Source organism: Homarus americanus, unplaced genomic scaffold, assembly GCF_018991925.1.
Source record: "Homarus americanus isolate GMGI-L3 unplaced genomic scaffold, GMGI_Hamer_2.0 scaffold26351, whole genome shotgun sequence".
Classification (NCBI taxonomy): Eukaryota; Metazoa; Arthropoda; class Malacostraca; order Decapoda; family Nephropidae; genus Homarus; species Homarus americanus.
This window is the reverse complement of record NW_024724368.1, coordinates 8626188-8643677: the sequence shown is the minus strand read 5'-3', so window position 1 is coordinate 8643677 and position 17490 is coordinate 8626188. Positions and strand designations below refer to the sequence as shown.

Genomic DNA, 17490 nt, shown 5'->3' with positions numbered 1-17490 from the left:
CACCTTGTTTATGACCTACGTAAATAACAAAGACGAAAATATATCGAGCCACATTGTCAAGTTTCCGGACGACACGAAGATATTTGGGAAGGTAGCAAGTCAAAAGTTCAAGATGATGTCACAACTATGCATAAAGACCTGAATTAGCTGATCATATGGTCTTGAGACAGGAAAATGCTCTTTAACACTATGAAATGCAAGACCTAACACATCTGATATAACAACCCTAATCACAGCTACAGTATTCTGTTAACACTTTTCCAGATACTGTCAATAAGGAGATCTTGGTACAGTATTGTGGTAGATCAGTCACTGAAGGCAGTGCACAGCAGTGAGGAAAGCAAATGGAGATTTGGGAATTATAAGGCATACCTTAGAAAACAATGATAGGAAAATGCACTTTCAACTGTACAAATCTCAAGTGCATTCCAGTCTGGATTACTGTATACAGGCATGGAAACCCTATCTCCAAAAAGATCAAACATCCCAGGAAAGATGCAACACAGAGCAACTAAGATGATTCCAGAATTATATAATCTTAATTGTCCAATTAAACTGAGGGCCTTAGGACTAACAACCCCTCAGACAAGGTAGAATAGGGTAGATCTCATTGAAACATTAAAAATCCTGAAAAATCATTGTAACAGGTTGGAGACCAGGGAGAAAATGAATGTCTTGGTGAATAATTAAGTACATGTACTATGCAAAGACAACTTTACTACTTCAAGCTAAAATGCCACAATTTCTATCAGAGCTGCAAAATGTAGTGTTCTACCATTTTCTTAGACAGTTTACAAGAGATACCAAAGCTTAATTTACAGCTTTGGATAGAAGACAAATCTTCGTCTTGCTACTTATCTACTTCAAATACATCTGAAGAATGTCTGGCTAGTAGAGAACTAATGATTACAGTCCCTTCTAAGTGGATAGCTAAAGAATATAAGAGTTAGTCGATTAACATAACAATGATCCCGGCAGTCATGTTTCAAGGGCCCCACTTGAAAGGGGTTGCCTAAAGAGCTGTGGATGAAGTTCAGATTTTAATGATGTTAGCAAAACATCAGAAAGTAAACAAACAGTGGTAAATACCCTCTTTACCTTTCACCATTGCAAGTGGCGAGACAGTAATAATCCCTCTCTTATGCTGAAGCTACTCATTCAGTGGCATAAATATGACATTGATCCGGCATCTTTTTTTCTGTCTGTATATAGTCAGTAAGTCCAGTGGGTTGAAATCCAGGTTCCCTGAGATCCAAACAAATGAGTTGCAAATCTATAAATAGAATGAACTTAAAAGTTGAATATTTTTCAACATAACACCAGATTTTACTGAATGAGACATTTGATATGTTTATCAATAGAGAACAGTCTTTAATGGCTATTATTTTTTCTTCATTTAAATTTCCTAATCAATGCATTTTACATGCTGGAGTTCGTTTTGCTTGACATTATGACCACAAAGCTTTTAATACTCAATTTTGTCTTTATACATAAACCCCCAACCCTTGCATCAACTATCCCCACACCAAATGATTAACATCACACTTTGAAGTTAGTAGACACATTCTAAGCATCTGGTTGCATCTAGAAAGCCTGTTCATTATTAAAAGCATATTGTGAAGAGCCCAGAGAAACACCCACCCATCTGATAAAAAAAATTATCACTATCACACTTGTCCGATACTTGTGCAAACACCATCTGGCAATGCATTGACAAACTTCCAAATCTTACAACTCATAAAACAAACTATAGTGAGATTATCAAATACTGTGGTTTGTACTTAAAAGATTAAATCTCGCTCTTATTCCTTATTCTTCCACTCTATCTCTTAATCTCTGCTGTCCTTCCCAATTGTTTCTCTCTTGTCTGCTTCTCCTCAATCCTCTGGTTTGTCTTTTTAACTCTAACTTCACCTCATCCAACACCTTCACTGTATCACTGTATCACCTTTGATCTCTCTCTTCTCCCCTAATGTGACTTTTCCAATTTCTTTACTTTTCTGCAACCTATGCGTATACTTCTTGTTACCTCCACTTTTCACTGATACCCACTCTCTTGATTGAAATTAAAACTCATTTTTCTCTACTTGGCGACTCCCTAATTTCAAGTTTCCTTCCAAATTAACTTTAAAACCATTTTCACCTCCACGTGTCACTTAAAAGTCTCGCTCAAATAAAATCACCTCACCTATACTTGACCCTCAGCATCCTCTCACCTTAATGATTATTTCACTCTCATCCTTGATGATAATGGACCAGTTAATTGTGTGTACATAACACAGGTTGAAGTTATTCTGGATTCTCACACCCCCTTGCAAAATGGCTGTCAGGCTGTGCAAATCCACACTCTGGGAAAGAAAGAACAGTACTGTACTGTACAAAAGATTAAAGGTAGTTAAAAGCAGAATCTAGTAGAGAATGTGTGATTAAAGAGGAAATACTGCTTCAACATGAGACACTTTCTTGTACTATGAAAAATGTGTGTGTACTGTACTTATTTGTAGATGTTGATGGGATATGTGTGTTTATAATTCACTTTGGAAAGAAAATATTATTTACCTCTTCAATAATGAGTTAGGCAGCTCATATGCCCATTTTTTCCGTCTATTCTTTGCCCCTTTTAACAACATTCTGTGCATGACTTTATTTCCCTTCCCCTCACCAAACTTACTTCAAGATCTCTTGCATCATAGACAACGAGACCATAGTTCTGGTGAAGAACCATTCCACGTATGACAGCTAGATTGGGGAAGAGCTGGCCCAAGGAGCGCAGTCCACTGACACTAAACACCAGCAGAAAGTCCGTAATCTGAACCAACTCTGGGAAACTCCACTTTTTCCACTCCTCCTCCTTATTCTGTGGAGCCTGAGAGAGAACAGAACAATAGTTACAAAGACTGAAGGTGACTGCTAATAAGAATGAGATGGCCAGTTTGTTATGGTGGATGAGTCAAGATGAAATTAAAGGATTGTCACTTGTTTGCTTACTAGTTAGTCGGGCAGTTGGTCTGTTCTGTTACGCACCGCAAGCAAGCAAGAGTTCTTGAATACACTTGAATACATTTGGACCCATATTCTGGAACTCGGTGGTAATATCGACAATACAGTATATATACCTAGATTTTGCCAAGGCTTTCGACAGTGTACCCCATGAAAGGCTGAAAATTAAACTGGAAGGGTACGGAATTCGGGAAAAGTCCTAGCATGGATAGAAGACTTTCTACACAACTACAAGCAGTGTGTGGTGGTTAATGGCACGAAATAATCACGTGTACCAGTCACAAGCAAAGTAGCACAGGGCAGTGTATTGGGCTCGCTGTTGTTTGTGTTTGTTTGTTTCATAAATGACATGTCTGACGTTGTACATTCCTCCATACAAATGTTTGCGGACGATGCCAAATTATTTCAGGAAATAAAAAATCAAGCGGACTGTGAAGAGATGCAGAAGGATCTCTGAGCTCCAAGAATGGTCGAAGAAATGGCTGCCGAGATTCAATGTCACGTAGTGTAAGAGGATGCACCTGGGGCGTACCAACGGTAAGGAGGCGTATCATACGTCCCAACAGGATGAAGTAACTGCACTATTTGAGACTAAATTTGAGAAGGACCAAGTTGTGTATGTTGACAATGAGCTGAAGTTCTCGGGCCATTGCGAGAAGAAGGTAAATCGGGCAAATAAATTATTATGTCTTATAAGAAGGTCGTTCAGATATCTAGACACTCCGCACCTCGTAAAGATCTTCAAGAGTGAAGTGCTTCCTCATCTGGAGTACTGTCACCCCGTCTGGTCCCCAAGATATACTAGGGACTGTCAGTTGGTTGAAAATGTTCAAAGGATGGCCACTAGACTGGTGCCTGCACTTCGGCACCTCAGCTACCCTGAGAGATTGAAGCGCCTGAACTTGCCTAGCTTATACTACAGACGGGCAAGGGGTGACCTAGTTGAGGTGTATAAGCATCTCAAGGGGCACTACTCAGTCGAGTGTCCTTACTTGGAGCTAGCAGATGCTCGCCCCACAAGGGGTCACAGCTCAAGATTGAAGAAGCTGCAGGTCCAGAAAACTGTGAGGGCAAACTTTTTCGGAGTGAGTTGTGAACTCTAGGAACAATCTGCCAGAAAGTAATGTGACGGCACCGAGTGTAAGCTCTTTCAAGACCAGACTTAACCAACAATTGAGCAGGTTCAGGTACATTCAGGAGCCGGAGCATGGCCAGTACTTGCCAACAGTGCGTAACAGAGACGTGACCGATCGCCCAAGCGGCTAACAAGCCGATCAGTGGTGAAGAGAATAAAAGTAAAAAAGTAATTCCTAACAGGACAACTTCCCTACTAAAATTTACAGTACTTCTGGAATCTCCATCCAGCCATAAAACTTATAATGTAAATTCACTACAGCAGAAAAAGAAGTACAGTACTGCATTAAGGTACTCTACTCACTTCTTCAATAAGGACGATCTGCAAGCTGCCTTCAATCACGCTGCAGTTAGTCAACTTTCTCAGATTATCCACAGAGTTCATAACCCGCAGACTTGTACAGACTGCAGAGTGAAACCGAATTAGAAGATATAAATATGTCATGTGTTTAGAAGTATAATCTAATTTAAATACTGTACTGTACTGTATACACAATACCTGTACTATTGTATTTCCAAACTTTTAAAAACAAACTAAAGCGTATATACGACCAATCATGTACAGTATGTACTGTATTATACACATACAGCATTGTACTACAAACAATAAAGGCAGTGGCTAAAGTACTGTACTGATCACGGCAAAATAACCTGACAGGCTGTTTGGGGCTATTTCTATGGGGAAATACTGAAGCACCCAACAACAATATAGCTTAAGGCTTACTAACAAATCAAGTTTTAAATTGGAGCAAATTGTTTAAATGATACCTTTAAAACTGCAGGATAAAGTGGAAGAAGCTGACAGTAAAGGAACTCAATGCAAAGTAAAAAAAAAAAAAAAAAAAAGCAGCAAATTATCACATCTTGGGATCTACTGATATACAAGTGGTACAAGTGTACAAATACCTCTTCCACTCATAGAGTGTACTGAAGGTTCCCGTGGTTGTCTTCTCGACTCTAGATGGGGGAGTTGGTTCAGTGAAACCAAATTTCTGTATGAAGATTTATCTTTGTCTGCGAAACACATTCTTGCACCAAAACTTGTCCAAAGCATCAGAAACAATACCCACCACCATAAAGGAAGGCACAATGTGTGTGGTACGTAACAACTGGCATTCTCCGTAATGCAGAAACTTGTTGAAATCCTGTGTAAGTTGCGTGGCTTGTAGTTCATCTTACCAGTAAACCTACTTGTGCTGCATTTATTATAACCAGGGTTATGAGTGGATGGGGTGCTGGGTTTAAGAATGAAGGGGATGCTGGGTAAAAGAGGGTGAGGGAAGGCAAGTGTCTGAATGGTATGAGTGAAGCATGGATAAGGAATGAACATGATGTGTGTATTAGAAGTGTTTCCAACAGAATGAAACATGGATGGCACAGCAGAAGTGGAGATGGTGAATGTAAGTGAGGCTGGAACATTGAGAATATTGGTGGTAAGAGTGAGAGAAGATGACATGTCAGGAATATCAGTGGAAAGACTGGTAAGTGGTAACAAAGTATGGATCCTGGATATGATTGGGCAAGTCATATTATGACTAAATATGAGAGAGAGAGATTTATTAATCATCTCTCGAGTAAGGCAAGAAGGCTCAACTTGGTTTAGGGACAAACGATGATTAATTTCAAGTTCATCATGTGTAAGTGCAAACATAATACAATGTTTCCAGGGACAAGGGATCCTTTTGTTCACTTCACCAAACTCATTAACAGTTACTTTCTCTAAACCAATAGTACAAAACATCAAGGCTATGAAAGAGAAGTATAAATTTGCTATTAAGGCCACAACAATAAGGTCTGTGTTGCATGAGACACTTACATGACCAGTACACAACCAGGGTACTGATACACTCACCACAGGATGTTGATGGCTACAATATAAAGTGGACATGTAGAACACAGGTAAAGAACTAAAGTAGGGCAATGAACTAATGAGAGCTGTTGATGTGATGTAAAATACTGAAAGGATGAAGGTGGGAAAGGCGTGCACAACTAATAGGGAGCCAGCCTTAGTAATGGGAAAAATCAGGATGTGTCTACAGTTGGATGGAATGTATAATGGTCCAGAGGTTTTAACTTGAGCAAGTTTCATAAGCTTATGGTCTTCTAAGTGATTGGTTACTTCACCTCCATGTGCACCAATAAGATACAGTGACTTTTCCACACAGTAAAAGTCAAAATGGTGCTCCTCTCTATCAAACTTCATGAAATGTGTCTGACAAACAATCTCTACATTATATTCATACTGTTCTTCTAATCTGCATTCTGTACGAGTACCATTTTCCTCATTCCATCTCTTCATCTCAACATACAATGTCCACAATCTTGCAAATGTTCTAGTTTCTTCTATTGTTCCATTGAATTGTATTTTGTGTAATCTTGTACCTCCCTTGTCTTTCATCCGTGGTGCTTCATAGTTTAAACAAAGTAAAAAATTTCTTTGTCCACAATCATAGATTTTAACTTGAAGGCATTGCGAGTGCTCCCATAGACTGTAACAAAAACACAGTTGAAAAATTTGGTTGTAATGCCAGTTTTTAGTTATGGAATTACAGGTCCTTGATTTCATTATTAACACGACATTGGGTGAAAAGTATGTTCTTGGGTATAACTTTGATCTTCATACATTTGCTTCGGTTATACTGTACTGAGACACGCCTTGAGCTGCCTCCCACGTGGACACTACCTGGAGATAAATAAAAAGGCATTAAAGAGTTGCTAATATAAACGTAAATTTGTCAGAAATATAATTGTTATTCTGCTAATTCAGTAAGATTGAGAAGACAATGACTTTCTGTGTAAAGCTCTAAGAATAATATTACTTAAATTTAAACACGCATAACTTTAGCAGTACTGTAAATAATGATGGAAGGTTATGAAGGGCACTCGTAAAGTTTCACAAACTGTACAGTACTGTATTGGGAATATAGTAAGAAGGCAAAAACACACGTACTTTTATTTTTCAATACTTTATACTATAGTCTCCCGTGACTTCAATAAACTCTACTTAATGCACTTGTCCTTCAAACTATGCGGTTCTCACAGAAATCCTCCTAACAGCTCGGCCAGTCGGAAAAAAGTATAAAATGGGCCATGATTCATGGCCCATTTTATACTAATCACACACCTCAGCCTAGATTCAGCAGTACTAATTCTATTTTATGTTATTCCACTACAAGAGAAAAAAATACTGTTTACTTTAAAATACCGGTACATTAAAAATTAAACGAAATTACACCAAACGACAATTCCTTTACAATAATAAAGGTGTAATTGGACAACACACTAATATTATTGTACACAAAACAATATTACTAACTACTCAATGCAATAATATTACTAGTTACACAGTAAAACTTTACAACTCATACAATAGCATTATCACTAAATTACAACAATTAAACCAAAAATTTACAATAAGATAAATATTAATCATTAATAAGTCCGGGGTGTTGTGGTAACAAGTGGGTGGTTTACTTATTAGTTATTCAGAAAGCCGCTGGGGGTGGCGGATGAGCGATGATTAACGACCCTAGACCTTCAAAACAACTCACTTTTCTCCCCTTATATTCGTCCAGGAATTCGGGAGGTGGCGAGGGAGGGAGGCAGGAAGAGGGGGAGAATGGAAGGGAGGGAATGGATGTAGGTGGAAGGAGAGGCAGGGTGAGAAGGGAAGGGAGGGGAGGGGAGGGAATGGATGAAGGTGGAAGGCGAGGCAGGGAGAGAATGGAAGGAGAGGCAGGGTGAGAAGGGAAGGGAGGGGAGGGAATGGATGTAGGTGGAAGGAGAGGCCGGGGGAGAAGGGAAGGGAAGGGAAGGGAAGGGAGGAAATGGATGTAGGTGGAAGGAGGGGCAGAAGGGATGGGAGGGAAGCAGATGTAGGAGGAGGGTGGGATGTACAGGTAGGTGAGAGAGGGATGTAGGTGAAGGGGAGGAAGGAAGCGAGGATGTAGGTGGAAGGAAGGAGTGGAGGGAAGGATGGGTGGAGGGAAGGAGGGGTGGAGAGGAGGGTGGAGGGAAGGAGGGGTGGAGGTGGAGAGAAGTAGGGAGGGAAGGAGGGGTGGAGGTGGAGGGAAGGAGGGGTGGAGGTGAAGAGAAGTAGGGAGGTGGAGGTAGGTAGGTTGAGGTGGAGGGAAGGTCAAGTCCACTTGACTTCTGCCTCCCTCCAACTTAACCTACCTACCTGTCTCCACCTCCCTCCTCCTCCACCCCTCCCTACTTATCAATAATAAGATAAAGGGCTCTAAAGGCACATAATTAAACACTTTTTCCTGGTATTTACTAGCCCAGCCCTCGGCAAGTTAACCTTAATATAAATATTTAAGAAATTACAAGCTTAATTTAAATATGACTAAATACAATAAAACCTTATTTGAACAATGGAGCAGTAAATTAATAGAGAAAACTTTCAAATCCACACCTCAAAGGTCACCGAGCCCAGTACAGGCAGTTATTTTCCACACTATTATAAATGTACCTCTATTTTACAATTGATAAACTAAATGAAATAAAATATAAAACGGTTCTTCCAAAAGAACAATGCTGATAATTCAACATACACATTAAACAATTAATATACTGTGGAATTAACCCACCAATGAAAATGGGAATTAACGGACCATATACAATAATTCAACATCTCTAAAAATCTGCAGTTTCTTACGGGACACATGATACGGAGCTTGCTTCACAGGACTAGCATTATTCACCAAAACAATGTCGCGCTCAACCACAGGACTAGGGTGAGGTACATCAGAAAATAGGTTGTATATCATCAAAATCATGCAACACACATTCAATATTTACCCTTTACTCCTGATATACATGGCGTTTTTCAGTTTAACATCTGCTTCAAAATGACTCTTCTCACTTTCCTAGGACACCAAGTGATATCTCTATTAGCTGGAACAATTGGTGCAGAGCACTTACGAGAATGAGAGATTTCCGGGTAACGACACGACTCTCTCAAAGCCGAAAAAATCCCACAACTCCAGAATTTTCCCGAGTAACAGAAAAATATTCTCCAATGTTCCAGAAATTGCCCATTACATCATCTATCAAACCCGGAAAATGAACCTGATTTTCATCTCATACCCAGAAAAAACTCCCATCCCCATAATTTTCTCAGAATTTTTCTGGGAATAGGGAAAATCTTCTCAGAATTTTTCAGAAATGTGCCCCTTGGAAAATTACATCTTTTCACCTATTTTGAAGTGTCTACATACAGGATCGTTATGATAATGTCCTTTCATTTTCCCTTGTGCAATTATTTTTTTTTCAATTAAATTTTTTTCTTTGCAAACTCTTTGTTTTAATTTACATTTTAGCCTCGTAATAATAGTCAGTCACAAGATCATCTTCATCTATCCGACTTTCCTGCAATGATTTTAAAGGCCCTCTTGCATCCCGACCGAATAACAGTTCATTTGGAGAATACCCTACACTCTATTGCTTGGTGCTCCTAAGTGCATACAGTACCAAGGTTATACCTTCATCCCAATTATTGCCAATCTCAAGACAATATTTAGTCCGCATGCTCTTGAGGGTTTGGTAGAACCCCTCAAGAGCGTCTGGACTTTCAGGGCGGTAAGCTGAAGCCAAATACAGTACTGTACTGCCTGATATCACCCATTACTTGTTTGAAAATACCAGATGTAAAATTTGAACCTTGGTAAGATTGAATAAGGCTACACAGCAGTCAACAGAAACGGATTACCACTTTTTGTCTTGGGCAAAGGATCCAAACAGTCAATAATGACTAACAAACGGCTCATCTACCACAGATATAGGCTGTAACGGAGCAGGAATTACTTTATTTGGTTTTCCAGAGAGTTGACAAATATAACACGATTTACAAAATTTGGCAATGTCAGAGGAGATTTCCGACCCAAAAAATCTCAACGTTATTGGATGTCCTTTTCTCTTTCTGGTGACCTCCTATATGGTCATGAGCTAAACTTAATACATAATTCCTGTAACGTGAAGGTATAACAATGTGATTTACTACATACCAAGGCTCATCAGGCTTGTCTAGACTCGGTTTTAAAGTTAGATTGGATAAGAAGCTTTGTACTAAACTGGATAAGATTTTGTTCTCGGAGATTAAGAGTGGGTTTAGCAGTTTCAAAACTAAGCTAAGGGGAATTCAGGGTTTCGCAAGAAGTAACCTATACTCTAAAAGCTTCAATGCAACCCAGAAGCTCCCTTCAATGCATAACACAACAAAGAGCGTATAACGTGTCAGGTGTGCATATATCACATTCAGGGCCGGATTAAGCTTAATAGGGGCCTGAGGCCCAGATCAACTTGGGGTCCCCTACCCTCAAGGTATATATAAATAACGAGAACAAAATATACCCAAATTTATCAATGATTTCATCAATATTAAGCTTCTACAAAATAACACATTTAATGTTCATAAGAGACAGAAAATTGAGACGTTGCTAGGACATCGTTGAACGAAGTTCATGTTTTATACGCTTCAACTTCGAGAATGTTTGGATTTGGGGGCCCCTTACTGTAGAGTCGGGCCCTTAACTCATGAGACATAAAGGCAAGCATGAACTTAGCATGCTTCCCTGTTGGGCGCTGTAAACGCTTCTGTGCTTCACCTTACACAAGGATGTAGGGGAGTGCCCAATAAAAAAAATAAAAAAAAAATCGGGGGGCCTGAGGCCAGTGCCTCATGGTTAATCCGGCACTGATCACATTGATATAACTTATTGCTGGAAGACTACATATATTAATATCTCCTATCTAGGTTGTAAGACTATGGTTGTAAACAGTGGTTGTGAACAAGGTGATGCAAGGAGGGCGAAGGTAATAGCGGGTCCCATTGGCATGACTGCCTGTTAAGGATAGCGAGGATACAGCACACTGTATACCAAGCTTTTGGTACACAAAGAGGCGGCATGGCCGGTACTGCACTCGACCGGAGCATTTACTTCACCAAATTGTAAACTTAGGTACCCGGTAACCGAACCACCGACTCCTGGAAAAGGAGGTGAGCGCTGTATCCACTAGACCGCTAGGCTCCTGTAGGCTGGGACAAATGGTAATGTTGTGAGCGGTGACAGCGTCCCGCTCGTCACCTCTACTGCCTTTCTTACATGCAAATTGGAGGAGGCAGAGTGAGCCAGCTGAGAGTACAAGTTGACGTGTAGGCCTGGAGAGACTTATGACGAAACCCCAGAGATTGAAAAACTGATATCTGGTTATATATTACAGGAAAATACATCGATTTTGCTTTGAGTCTACTGTGTGTGTGTGTGTAACACTTTGTTTCGTTGCTCCATCCACGTCACGCAAATTGATTCCGAGCTTGGAAAAATATGTTCTTGTGAGGCATTTAAAAAAAAACTTGGCAACACCGACGATGACAGCAACACCATAGTAGTGTGAACTCTTCTGCGAAGACAAACGATCTAAGAATGAGTCTTTCTAAAGTGAGAAATAACTTTATGGTACCATGTTCTCCCTAGGTTACAGAGTTCCAATAGGATTCCAATATCATTTCAGAAGGCATGCATTCTTTCAGAAGTTAAATTGTCTGCAGTGTTGACGTTTCGGTTCGATGTATAACTTTCGGGTACAGTACGTACTAGGAAAGCGGTGAATATACCGACATTTATGGACACAATTTTCCATAAATGACACTTTTTAAATATTCGCCTTTTAAGAGAGCAAGGTGATGACTGAACAAGAATAATGCTGCGTGAGAACGAGTTACAAAATGGTGGAGTTTAAAAGTTTCAAGTTAGAATGATTAATATTATCGTTAATAAGAACTCATTAATCAAGACCCAAAACAATTGAGGGTACAAACAGACGAAAGAATATTTTACTTATCCTTTTCACATCTTGCCGGTTTTACAAGTCGGCCAGGCGATTGGTCATTTCTCTTATCCACCATTGGCACCTTGACACTGAAGAAGGATCGTCGCCAGTCTGGGCATTAGTGTACATAGTAGATTGAAGTCGGGCAGAAGCTATCATACGTGAGTAGACATGGTTTCACTGACCGTGAAATGTCAGATTCACGTCTCATCCCTCTAGGTGAATGTCGATCGCGTGTTCCTTTATTCATGAATATCATATCTGTCTTATTCTATCTCTGCTAAGTCACTCCATTTATTTATCTACACAAAACAAAGTGTGGACACATTTGGGGATTATTTGTGTTTTCTTTGTACTTGACACAGGCGTATACGCCATTACCACAAGAATAAAGTTGCTTGTTGTACTGTACAGTATACATCGACTTTCATTTCGCCCAACGGGAGAGATCATCTGTTACAGGGGTCAAAGGACAGCTACCAGCGGGTACAAGACGCCATAACGTCCCCTCCTTGTGGGGAACCTTAATGCCCGACACCCTAGTCTCTGCTCCCAGGGGCCCTACCCAAACTCCCGGGGCAACTCCCGACTTTCTTACCTACAAACCACTGATGACCCTGTTACCAACACCTCTCCCCTCCCTGACCAGATATCCCTCCTCCTAAAGACAGGCCTGGCACTTGACATTATTAGAGACCTACCACGCTTTGCCATAAACAGATAAATTGTACCGGGAATCCCCTTCCCCCACACTATGACATCATTCTGTCCCTTTATGTAAATTGCTGAAAACCCATGACCCTTCAGGCTTTTACGCGCTTAATGCACGAGTCATGAAGGCAAGCATGGTTCCCAGATGGGCGCTGTAAACGCTTTTGCGTTTCACCCTGCACAGGATGACAAGATGCCCAATAAACTAGCCCACTCGGGAACAAATATAATAAAAAAAAGTCTCTCCGTGATATGTGCTCACTGAAGTACAGTACATGTTCAGTAGTTCTACTCATGACAAGTTCGGTTGAAGTGACCTCCACTCGCCCGTTAGACGGGGCAGAACAGCTAAAAAAGTGAGCCATAATGGTTATGCGGAAGATATATGCTAAGTACATCTAATGTGAATATATTGGGTTGGCCACCATCCCTCTAATTCCCCCCCCCCCCCTCTGACGCGCGGCACGATCATAGCAGTGGGGTTGATGGAGCTGCTGCAGGGATACTTTATACGAGTTTAGGAGACAAGGGTAGAGTTGGTCCCCAACAATGTGAGCGTCACTAATTGCTGTGTCTTGGTGTTTAGTCGTTGATGAAACATCTTCCGAAGGCCTGCGTTTCTTTTTTTTTATGATTCCTCCTCATCTCTTGCCCATCTATCCTCCCTACCACAACACCTTTTCTACTTATGTATGTAAGCAACACGGGTAAAAATAATGTTATCTCTGAGGAAACACTTGTAACACTAAAAATTTTGTCTCTTATTTAACAATCTAAAGACGCGCTCCTATAAACATTATATTCTTCACATTTAAATGTTATCAAATAATTAATGTGAAAACTCGAGCGCCGCTGGTGGGCCACGATTCTTGATGGCTGGGCTCAGTTATTGATATGTTTATCGCGAGATACCGTGGAGGGGTGATGGATCACGCCGGAGGGTTCCCGCCAAAACATGAAAAATATTGGGGTTTGCGCGGGAAGTGACATTCCAAAACACCACAGCTACAGGACAACACTGCAATAACAAGTGATCTTATGGTCGACGATCCTATATAGATACCATACTTACAGCACCTTAACTAAACACACAGATACACCAGTGGGATCTCGAGTGTGTGTTATTAGATACCATGCCTGCTGCTGGGTTTATTACATTAAAAAAAATGCTTTACGTCCTACTTCATCTGGCGTACCTCTTCTCTGCCTCCTCGGTCAGCAGGATAAACTCAACCCCAGCGTGAGTCAGCTGGAAAGAAGAAGGGAGTCATGTGTCAGCCACTAGACAACACCAACAACTCTCAACATTGTGTAAGGAATTTAATTTTGCATTGTGCTGGTATGTGACGTTGTTTAATGATCAAATGTGCAATTTAGGTGTCTTACAAGGAATTCGAAGTTGTTTTTTAAATACGTGTGTGGAGAGAGGTTTGTAAAGCGACACTAAGGTCAGCAATATTCATGTGTTAGAAGATACATATTTCCTTCAACATACTGTATGTGTTTTGCTACATGCTCAAGGTGGCAGTAGTAAATTTTACATCCATAGACACTCTAATCGTCTTTACACACAAGTTCAAGAAGGTTCCAAAAGTTTCGTGCCAACTTTAAACCTTTGATACGATCCCTTATCACTTACAACATAAAAATTGTTACCCGGTTTACCATCAGTAACACCTAACACACGCACTGTTGCAGGTGTCCCATATATGTGCCATACATCAACACATGTCTTTGAACTTCTCACAATGCACTCTTAGCAGTATTACTCTTGTCAGTTTTACGTGCATTTACGGTAAATAAAAGTACTGCGTTACACATACTGTACAGGTACCATATTTCACTATTTTACCGCGTGACAGCTGCGTAACCTTGTTCATCTGTGCCGTTTTACAAGTGTTTACTGTATGTAGTGTTCTACACACACACACACACACACACGTTCCCCAGTTATGTAACTGTATATTTTCAGCCCTCCGGCTGTCAAGCTCTTTCAATAAACCATAAATTATTATTTATTACTGTAGATGCGAGAATATTCCTAATCTGTTGACTTCAGCTAAAACACAACGTCCACAATAGCACTAATCTTAGAGTCAGCGACGCCTTTATTAGACACGTTCACTTTATAAGTCAAGCAAAAAGTCAACGCATAGATTCTTTGAAAAAAAATCTTTACGTTAATTTTGAGTGACGAGGCATAAATATAACTTGGGTAATTTTTAAGCTATTTTGGGAGTTATTTTTATCCTTTAGCGAAAGTAAAATCTTTTAGGTGTACTTAACTTCATTCACCAATAATTTTAATATTCATCGCAAAAACCTTGAGACTGTGGACCTAAATAGTCCGTCTTAAACACGCAGCAACTTGTACTTCTTACATATTAAAATTTCCTTTTTACAAAATTCACAAAGGTCACAGATTTTTTGAATGGTAGCTTCCCAGCGTTCTGAAATCTGTCACCTGATGATTAAACACCCAAACGCTACCTGGTGGGGTTTGGTTATGAAGCATGTTTACCCATGACTGCGACTGGTCAGGTGCCATTCACACTTGTCAACACTGGCCCTTATTTTAATGGGTCCCAACCTAACCTACCCAGCCTAATCTAACCTAACCTAACAATACTAGGGTTGAGTTTGATAACACATGAAATAAACGAGTGGAGCTCCAATGCTATTAGTTAAATTAGGTTAGAGGTTTATTGGCATTATTACTCGTTTGACTGGATCCCGTATAGACTGTAGAGAATTAGAGACCAGTTAATGCTCCTCGTCACCCTCTCATATTTTTCTCCCAGGATGGGATCGAGCACCATTACTCTCCATCACCCAAAATTAATAAATCAGTGTGGACGTAGACTACCCTCGCTGGGTTTGATTAAGTTTGTTAACATCCCTTTGCCGTTATTAACAGATCTAATGTGTGTGTGTAGTAAAATAAGACCTGTATCGGGCACTGTATCTCGAGCGTAAGGAAGTTGGTTACATTTTCGATTTGTGTGTTCGTGTCACCCCGGGAGCACTCACAGCCCTACCCGCAGTCTAATTAATTTACAACCAATACAAAATCCAACAAGACAGGATCCTTTCTCCAATCAACGTCCATCAGATGCCGGGCGCGGATAAAAGCTGCCGTAAACAACTCGATTACTGCCACGATTATCCCATTGTGAAATCACCTCTGTTTGTTTGTCGACCAGCCGTGATAAATGGTGACTGGCACTGGAGCAGCCAGGCCAGCCAACCCCAACACACGCCACCAACTTCACCATGTCTACCTTTCATTTTCCTTCACATACAGTACTTTACTTAAATAATAAATTTTTCTTGTAATAAAATCAAACTGAAAAATTCAAATGAATAAAATTATATAAAAAATAAATCGTGGGGAGGTAATGGACAGGTTATGTGTACGCAAAACTGATCTCGTTGGCAACGTTGTAGCACCACAGTTGGCAGGTTCTTGTTGATGTGGAAGAACTGCTCCCTCCCTGAGCAAGATATACTTTGTTTACTTGTATTTCATACTTCGGAATTTCCTTAATGGTTTTCTCACAGCGATTCTTTTTCTTTAACTCTTGCCTTAATTTTTAGAATGCCATTCATCAGCAGAATTGTGGATACTAAAGATATTTTTTTCTTCAGATTATGGGCTTTAATCAGGCCTCGCTCGAGGAAAGGTTATGGCAAATTAACTCTCGGGGATTAACCAGACAGTTTACCATGCCTGCAACTAGTGGAGAACAGCTCTGTCTCACTGAAGATTGAGTAGAACAAGTTACCAAACATCATCATCGCTGGAACGCCTGGGAGGCTTCAAATATATGTTGGACAGATATACGAGTGATATGGATTGGGTGTAAACGGGGCTGCCTAATAAATAAGCCTTTTGGCCCGCTGCAGTTTGCCCCATTTTCATGTTCTTGAGGAAGGAAACTTGCACGGAAAATCAGCATGTAGCATGTCAAGTACACCAAATTAAAGAGGACCCGTGTTGACCTGCCATTTTTCTCGCCATGACTCACAGCACAGTAGTGAAGAGTTACTGCCGGTGTGCAGGGACCAGAGAAACCAGCGTCTGGAGGTTATGACAATGGAAGACTTGGATTGTTTTTGTCGCCGGCAGCAGGTGCGTCGCGCTCCATAGCAACGGCAGTGAGGCATGATAATGCCTCCATGCTGCTCCCAGGTGATCCACCCTTCTACCTCACCCACAGGCCTTTATGTCCTCACCCACCCACGTGTTGACCCACCCTTCACCTGCTCACCCACCCGTGTTGACCCACCCGTCATGTCCTCACCCACCCACGTGCTGACCCACCCTTCATCTGCTCACCCACCCGTGTTGACCCACCCTTCATGTCCTCACCCACCTAGCACCTACGTGTTGACCCATCTTTCATCTGCTCACTCGCTCGTTTGCCCACCCTTGATGCTCTTACCCACCCACGTGTTTGCCCACCCTTGCTGCTCTCACCCACCCACGTGATTGCCCACCCTTGATGCTCTCACCCACCCACGTGTTTGCCCACCTTGATGCTCTCCACCCTTTGCCCACCCTTGCCTCGTGTTTGCTGCCCACCCACACTGTCACCCCTGATGTTCTCACCCACCCGTGTTTGCCCACCCTTGCTGCTCTCACCCACCCACTTGTTTGCCCACCCTTGATGTTCTCACCCACCTACGTGTTTGCCCACCCTTGATGCTCTCACCCACCCACGCGTTGAGCCAGTGTCTCATAGCAGAAGGCGGGCACCATCACTTTTTCTAAACTTTTCTTGTCTCATCTACTCCAGTCTGGGCCAATTG

The 17490-nt window shown here is 41.1% G+C and overlaps 1 protein-coding gene across 3 annotated transcripts in view; it reads right to left on the bottom strand.

Moving 5' to 3' along the window:
* Positions 1-17490, bottom strand: part of LOC121864262 (insulin-like growth factor 1 receptor) — a 93371-nt gene that overhangs the window by 46006 nt on the left and 29875 nt on the right. For 2 of the 3 annotated variants that reach the window (XM_042363348.1, XM_042363350.1), the window contains exons 2-6: positions 13875-13927; positions 5041-6817; positions 4439-4539; positions 2672-2866; positions 2217-2348 (exon numbers count right to left, since the gene is read on the bottom strand). In XM_042363348.1, coding sequence (XP_042219282.1) covers positions 2217-2348; positions 2672-2866; positions 4439-4539; positions 5041-6700 — 2088 coding nt within the window. In that variant the 5' untranslated portion in view covers positions 6701-6817; positions 13875-13927. The remainder of the gene's footprint in view (positions 1-2216; positions 2349-2671; positions 2867-4438; positions 4540-5040; positions 6818-13874; positions 13928-17490) is intronic. The other variant, XM_042363349.1, reaches the window with a different exon arrangement.